This window comes from Centruroides sculpturatus, unplaced genomic scaffold, assembly GCF_000671375.1.
Source record: "Centruroides sculpturatus isolate CEXI.00-Female unplaced genomic scaffold, Cexi_2.0 scaffold1154, whole genome shotgun sequence".
NCBI classification, from domain to species: domain Eukaryota; kingdom Metazoa; phylum Arthropoda; class Arachnida; order Scorpiones; family Buthidae; genus Centruroides; species Centruroides sculpturatus.
The window spans coordinates 101,224-109,682 of NW_019385421.1; the positions used below are offsets into that span (position 1 = coordinate 101,224).

Genomic DNA, 8,459 nt, shown 5'->3' on the forward strand with positions numbered 1-8,459 from the left:
TAAAATAATAATAATTAATAATAAATGATTAGTTAATAAATAAAAATGCTTTAGCATTTTATTTATAATTATTTTCATAAAACATAAATGCTTCATACTAAAGCATTTTATTTTATATTTATATAAAAAATCATGGATATAGTAGATTCTGATCAAATTCTCTCTATTACTATATTTGCATGCATATAAGACAAGGTTTTTATTTATTTTTAACTGCTTCAAAAACCTAGGTTGTCCTATGCATGCGAGTGAAAAATTTTTTGTATTTTTGCAATAATTTTTGTAAACCGTGTATTCGCATGTTTAACTAGATGCTTACCCTCTGGTGTTTAAAAGCAAAAGTATTTTATCTGGGTTGTTTCAGTTGTTCTTGTCAAGAGTAAAGGTGAATAACAATAGGAAAAGCAGAGCTTTTGAATTGAATTCCAAATTGAAATTTCAAAACCACACAGGAGCCCAATATAAGTTTTAATCCATTCCCATGTGAAAGCAGATGATTATTTGGAAATCAGAATTCAGAGAAACTCATAAATGTAATTGACAGAGAGTATTTTGATCTTTAAAGTCACATCTCTTCCTATATGCAAGATCGTCTTATACACAAGTAAATATGGTATATCCAATATTGAATGTATTGATTTATGATTATTATGAGTAATTTACATTTATTTTGTGTCCAATAATTTCTCTCTTTAATTTTATTAAATATACATATGCATACTATATATTACATATTAACGAATAGTGTAAACAGCATTCATTCAGTATGAAATATAGTTATTTAACCTTTTTTAGTAGAAGCTGAAAAGTAAATTATGATAGTGTTTCTGTATTTATTATTATTTTTTAATAGTTTATTTGTATATTTGTGCCAAAATATTACAAAGCTGCTAATAATTCGTGAATTGATGTAATAGGAATTAACTTATAACACATTACTTTATAAATTGTTAGTAATTGTTCTTTTACAAATAGTTAATAATAGCTCACAAACTAAAATTTGAAGCTTATAAGCTTCAATTTATCATACATTTTATTATTTCAAGATTATATCATTTTTTCCAGAAAATGTCATAAAATGAATCTAATAAATTTATAAAATAATTATTTATTTAATTAAAAAAAAAATTAAATTACTGGTATAACCTGTTTTATGGTATTTTGCCAATGTGATGCTTTTCAATTACAGTAGTTTATTGATTATCTAAAATAACCAGGAAGGACGATTTCAGATAATCAATGACACTTCATAGAGAAAGAATAAAAAGATAAATACCTTAAGTAAAGTAACAATCTTAATTTTTAATTTTAGTACTGTAGTAAAGAAAGATTAAGACAGAAATTTAATACATACAAATGATAAAAAATAATGAAAAAATTATCATGGCCATTTTATTTTTAGTGAGAAACTGTTGAATAGAGGTAGCTTGTGTGAGGGGGGCATTGTCATGTTGAAACAACTCATTCTGAGCTTTCCAAAGATCTGGTCTTTTCTTTCTGACATTTTCATGCAAGCACCTCAAAGCATCCATATAAAAATTTTTATTTATAGTTTAACCATGAACAAATTCTTGGAGAATAATCCCCTCCCTATTGAAAAAACAATGAGCATGTTTTTGAGATTGAACCTCACTTGGTATGCTTTCTTTGGTCTGGGTGAGCCAGGATTTTTCTACTGAGTTGATTGTTGTTTGGTCTCAGGGTCATAGCTGTAAATTTATGTTTTGTCTCCTGCAATCACTTTCTTCTGTTGCAGTCTTGCCAAGTTTGAAACAAAATTTCACACTCACATGCTGATTCTTAAAAGAATTTATTTTACAAAAAGAATGAAAATTGCAAATCAGTGAGGATATGGATCTAATCTAAATAGCAAGAAACAGAAACCACATAAGATAATGGCACAAAATTTGACAGGAAGCTGAATAACAATGTCTGTTATGCATCCTAGTTTGTGTAAGTTCAGTGCCTGGCTGATTGTAGCACATGTCATCAGTCCCTGAACTTTTTGACTGCACCTCATAGTGAAGTATTTGATGCATTAGAAAAGTGTGATTCAACTTTGTGAAGTTTGTGAATCATGCTCTTCTATTTGTACTGTAATCTAACACTAATGTTAATAAGAAGATGGTTCAGTAGTGAGCCTACAGAAGATCACTGATAATCATTACTGCCTGAAAACTTCATAATTTTTGGAGTTAGTATTCTCAAAGCTTATTTTGATTAATCAATTTTTTTGATAATCAATGCTCTACTCTATATTTATTTTATCATTTAGGCTTTTGCTTTTTACTTTAAGGTAATTTTTTCAGCAGCAATGCTTTCAGCTTTTTATCAATACAAATGTTATGGATATGGCTAGGAGAAATTGAAACTAGAAGTGAAGCCTGAAGATGTTAGGTAATTACTTTCATTCCATGACCAGTCTCTGACAGATGAATATTTGCTTATGGTTGAAGAGCAAAGAAGATAACTTGAAATGGGGTCTGCTCTTGATGAAAACTCCATCAGTGAAATGCCATCAAATGAATATGTTACCTTAATCAAAAAAGCAAAGATATTGGTAGGTCTCAAGCAGATTGATGCAAGCTTAGAAAGTTAATGAAATAATGTCAAATGAAATCACCTTCTACAAAGAAGTATTTAAAGAAAGGAAGCAAACTTCTTTGATATCATAATTCAAAAATGATTTTACAAACATCATTGCAGCTTATTGTTGGATAGCCTTCAATATCAAGACGATTAGTTCTCAAGCACCTTTATTAAGTGCCTTACCTTCAAAATAATATAATGCATGAAGACTCAAATGATGAAATTCTATCATATTCTTCAGCATTTGTACAATAAATATGTGATTATTTTTAAGCTTGCATTTGTCAGTCACTCTAAGCAAAAGACAAAAATATTTTATGGTAAGAAATACAGCATATACTACAGTCTTTTTGTTAATCATTAGTTTTACTTTTTCAGCATTTTTATAGGCCTATTGTTATTATACTGTAAATTCAATAAATGCTGGTGGTAACATGTTTTTAGGCTTTTATATACATTGGTAAGTGAAAAATGGCCTTGCTTTGCTTTAAGGCAGTTTTTGTTTTACAGAAGTGAACTGGTCTTGATGTAATGTATAGGTTAAGAATCCATACATTACATCAAGACCAGTTCTCAATGCATAAGATAAAAATAAACAAGAATTAAAAAACATCTTAATGATTAACCTGCCATATTTAGTAGTATATGCCTGTATATATAAATTAATTTCAGTCATAAATACATTTATTTTTTCATTTATCCAAGTTCATTGTTGTTGTAATTGATTTATATTTGTTTATTGCTTTTTTGTCAATATCTTTATTTTGTTTATAATATTAAATCTTCTGTTAATCTGTTTTTATTCAATGAATAATTTTCTCTTATGCTATTTTATTTTCTTTTTTTACCCATAATATATTGTATTAAGCTGCATTTTCTTTGTTAACTTTTTATTAAAAATGCATAACCATGTTTACTAAGCCAAAAATGACACAAAAAATATGATGATAAGATATGATAGCATAAATATGATAGTAAGTTAGAAGAGAAATACTGTATTTTCTTGATTAAACCCAGGATTAAAAAAAGCCCCAGGAAATAAGTGCTGTTAAAAATAAATTCTGGGCTAGAACAAAGGAAACATATTGAAGTATTGTATTATATAGGGTAATGTAGTTTAAAGTGACAGGTAACAAGCTTAACTAAAATTATACTTCTACAAATTGTCTAGAATTGAACAGCATTTTTTATTCCAAAGTTCAAAATTATAAATATTTTCAAATGCTGAGCATGGGAAAGGTGTGATTGAGTTCATAAGATTGAGAGCCCATATATATCAATAGATAGTTTTGATGGTTCAAAAAATGTACAAATAGTTAAGGCATTTCTTTCAGTTTTTTACCCATTAGTCTCTTGTTACATGGTAATAGACTCTGGCCTTGAAAAAAACCCAGGAGACAGATATATTTTAAAAATAAATCCCTGGGGGTTTGTTTTTGGCAACTGACAATTGTTGATCAATTTTTGTAGACTATGATGAAATTTAAATCCATTTAGTTTTATCAAAATGCTGACATATATATATATATACCTGCTGTTCAGACAATCATTATCAAATCCATTTCGTATTTCTAAATAAAATCTATCTCCTGGTATACTAAGCCAGGAGATAATTTTATTTTTGTAATTAAAAAGGGAATTGATTGATTTTACTTTCATGCTAAAACATAAATTTAAACTCTAGTTTTAAAACAAGTTACAATAAACATTGTTGATAAATCTTACAATAAGAAATTTATTAATTTTATTTAGGAACACCACTATATGCTACTCATTTTAGGCCTGGAGATTATGTAGATGTTTGGGGTAAAACGTAAGTAAGAATTTATTGATTTTGTAATTATAAATTTAGTTTATAATGATTGTATTTTTAAATGTAGAATTGGTCATGGCTTCCAAGGTGTTGTGAAAAGATGGGGATTTAAAGGTGGTCCTGCATCGCATGGATCTACTAAGTTTCATCGTAAACCTGGCTATATAGGTGGAGGAGTAAGTAAAATTTTCAATGTTTTAATATATTCTATAACTTAAAAGTTCCAATATATTTTTAATATATTATGTAGTTGTTAAATATTACTTTGCTTTAAATAGAGCAAGAGGGGAGTAATGAGAGGCAAAAAATTACCTGGTCACATGGGACAAGAAAGAAGGATGTTAAGAGGATTAAAGGTATTTTAATTTTTATAACATGAAAAAATAATATGAAAATAGCTATAATTCGATTACAGAAGGATATTGGATTTAATTTGATTTAAACTAGTAAATTAAGTGTAACAAATTTATTATTGTAACTTTATTATTAAGTAAAATCTACTTAATAATAAAGTTATAAAAATAAAAATAATAACATTTTTTTGCTGTTATAAAAATAAATTCTAAAAGATAATTTATTATTATCTTTTATCTCACATAAAGAAAACAACTTACAGTTATTCAGTTTTTGCATATCATATTTCTTTTCTAGAATAGAAATGTGTTTTAGAATTAACCACTCAGCAGTAAGCGACGAATATATTCATTGCTCACTATTGAGTTTGGCAGTGGTGAGGAACGTATATATACGTCAAATTCTTTTGGGGGTACTGCTAAAAACTAGCCAAAAACTACCGTGAAAAAAAATTCACATAAAAAATGAATTTACCAAATACCAAAATTATTCTGATGATAAAACTTTTTATTTTGAAATTACTTTTGAAGAGCATGAATTCAAAATTAATTATAATATATATATAATTATATATATAATATATTGAAATGAACTTCTGCTGCACTAGCCAATTTTCTTGGTTAATAATCTTCATGAACAAAAATATAGTCAATTATTTTATCCATAACAATATATTAATAACCAGGTATTTCACTCCTAACTGCCTCTTACAGTCCAATCTAACATTTCAAGTCATTCTCATATCTATGTTGCAATTTATATAATTATATATAATTACAATTAGTATGTGTACAGTCAAACCTCAGTTTTTGAACTTAATTCATTCCTAAAAGTTGTTTGCAAACCAATTTGTTCTCAGACTGAAACAATATAATATATGATTAATCCTTTCCAAACCCCCCAAAACAAAGTGTTTTTTTTTTTACCATTTTAGCTGTATTTAGCTGTATAGATAATATTATGTTTAAATGCCTACAAATACAATATAATATTATCTATATATATATATATATTCATTTTATATACATATTAAAAGCAAAATTTTCCATCACTGCCAAATGGAACCAAAACCGAAACCATCACTTTACGAAAAGTGTTATAAATAGATTCAACTCTGCCTGGAAGAAATATAACCAAATCAATCAAGACAGACCACAAATACTTTATCCACACTTTCTGAAATATTATGTTTCAATTGCTTTGATTTAAATTTTAATTAATTATGATTTTATTTTAAATTTTAGTTTCAGATTCAGCTTCAGTATAAAACCAGAGTTTTAATTATTTTACTATTTTTAGTTTTAATTAACTGGCTTCTTAGTATTAATAAATATTAAAATAAATTTTTGTAATTTAATTTGAATTAAGCACCTTTACACACAGATTCGTGAATGTGATTTATATTATACAAATGTCAATTAATATGATTTTTTATTAATTAATTTGATTTAAATTCATTTGCGATGCTTATCAAAAAATGGTAGTAGTATCTTACCCTCGCATGCATTGAAATCTAATTTGAATAACCATCATCATTGGTTCGTGTCATGATGTCTAATGATGCAGGCAATCTTGGCACTGCTAACTTCTGAATTGGCAGTCTCATCATTGATTGGTCGGGCCATCGACATTTTTTAACACAGGAAGTATATGGAGTTGACTGTCTGTGTTTCTAATCTGTGGCTGGCTCTTGTCAAGTAGCTTGTTTGACAACCAAGTTATTGTATGGCAACTAAGGCAAATATGGCATTCAAAATTTTGTTCGTAAACCAAATTGTTCAAAAAGTGAAGTATTCAAAACATGAGGATTGACTGCACTGTAGGTAATTTTTAAAACAATGCTAAAAGTATTCTTTATTAGATTTTTAAAATATTAATCAATGATGTGTAGACAAAATGACAATAATATAATAATGCTAATAAGTAAAATAGACAAAATGAAAATGCTGTTTAAAACAGCAAGAACAAATGAGTAATAATATAAAAAAATTAAAGTAGACATCTGTTGGATGTTTAAGTGCCAACGTATGAGGATCACATCTCTTATGAATTACAGATTTTATTTTATTTTTTGGCATACTATCAATGATTGTTCAAGACTAGTTTCTGACCAATGTCAAACTTTTGTAAGTCTTTCTTTTAAATATCGTTTATTGGTTGGATTAGATCAGCATTTCTCAAAGTGGGCAATAACGCTCCCTTGTGGGTAATGAGTAAATCTACGGGGTGCTGGAGGCAGGGTATTGAATGGTGACCAAAGGCAAAATTGGGGTCACTGAAAGCTGTTCCCTTTCCTCTATTAAACTGATAAGAGGAAACATTTGCATTTAATGGTTTCCAAATGTTGAGAACAATGTACGGTAAGGGCACAAAGTGAGAGATTCATAAAAAAGTTTTTCTAAGAATATTTCCAATCCTTTCTCACACAAGAGAAAATGGGTGAGGGGGCATTGGGTATAACTTTATGGAACAAAGGGGGCAGTGGATCGAAAAGTTTGGAAATCACTGGATTAGATTCTTGCAGTCATTTTTTACAATTGGGTACAAGTTTGATGAGTTTCCAGGACTTTATTGAGAAATTTAATGACTCATGAAACCTACAATCCAATTGTTTACATTTCAAGTACCAAACTTTTCCTCAATGTTTAAATCAACTCAAAACATACTTTCCTCACTGAAAATGATTTTTTGCCTTTCTTTGGGTGTAAAACATATTTCTTTGCTCAGGTTGAACTTTTTGTCAGGTAAGTTTTTTTGGGGTTTACATATAAAGCAGCCAAACCAATCTGGTTCAAATAATTATAAACTATCGTTTTTAAAATTAGTTATTACAAGAATTGAAATATGTTGCAAGCTTGCCTATTTTGTTTTACAATTTTTCTAAGTGTTGATTTCTGTCATTTTTGGAACAATTTTGGATGATGGTGCAGTTTCATTAAATTTATACCATTATTACATGTAACTTAAACTTTTTTACATGAAGTACTGCAATTGTTACTTAGCCCGATCTTCATAATATTCATTTATCCTAAATATCACCTTATTATTGTATTATACAAATCAGTTCAAAAAGTTTGTGGTGGACTTGAACTAGATAAAATTTATTACTTAAAGATCATATTTTAAATTGTTCTTTTTAAATTTCAGATTTGGAGGATTAACACTGTGCATAATGTAATTTGGGTACAAGGCCCAGCAGTGCCTGGATCAACTCATGCTTTTGTATACATTTTTGATAGCAGTGTAAAAGATTGGTGTCACACTGAAGAAAGTCATCCTCCCTTTCCAACTTACTTTCCGGACGATGCCAAAGAACCTCTGCCAGAAGAATTGTATGACAAAGAACTCCATAATTTTTCGGATCCAACAATTACATTTGAAAATGTAGAAGTTAAAAATTAATTGCAAATATATACAAAACAGTATGTAATTTACTAGTAAAGATTTTAAAAAATTATTTACAGCTAACCAAGCCTATTATCTATATATATAAAAATGAATGTATGTGTGTCTGTGTGTGTGTGTGTCCTTCATGCATTACCACACCGTTTATCTGATTGCCGTGAAACTTTGGGAAGTTGTTTAATATACTCCAGTGAAGGTTTGTGGCACAGTACGATTGCCATGAAACTTTGGAAAGTTTTTTAATACCCTCCCGCGAAGTACATTTATCCTACGATAGATGGCGCGCGTTTACACGAGC

At 28.4% G+C, this 8,459-nt stretch overlaps 1 protein-coding gene across 1 annotated transcript in view; it reads left to right on the plus strand.

Annotated features, from left to right (window-relative positions):
* LOC111638827 (39S ribosomal protein L3, mitochondrial-like) overlaps window positions 1-8,217 on the plus strand; it is a 22,131-nt gene extending 13,914 nt beyond the window's left edge. Inside the window, exons 3-6 of the mRNA XM_023384580.1 lie at window positions 4,342-4,402; window positions 4,470-4,578; window positions 4,681-4,758; window positions 7,904-8,217. Coding sequence (XP_023240348.1) covers window positions 4,342-4,402; window positions 4,470-4,578; window positions 4,681-4,758; window positions 7,904-8,158 — 503 coding nt within the window. The 3' untranslated portion in view covers window positions 8,159-8,217. The remainder of the gene's footprint in view (window positions 1-4,341; window positions 4,403-4,469; window positions 4,579-4,680; window positions 4,759-7,903) is intronic.
* Window positions 8,218-8,459: the final 242 nt, after the last annotated feature.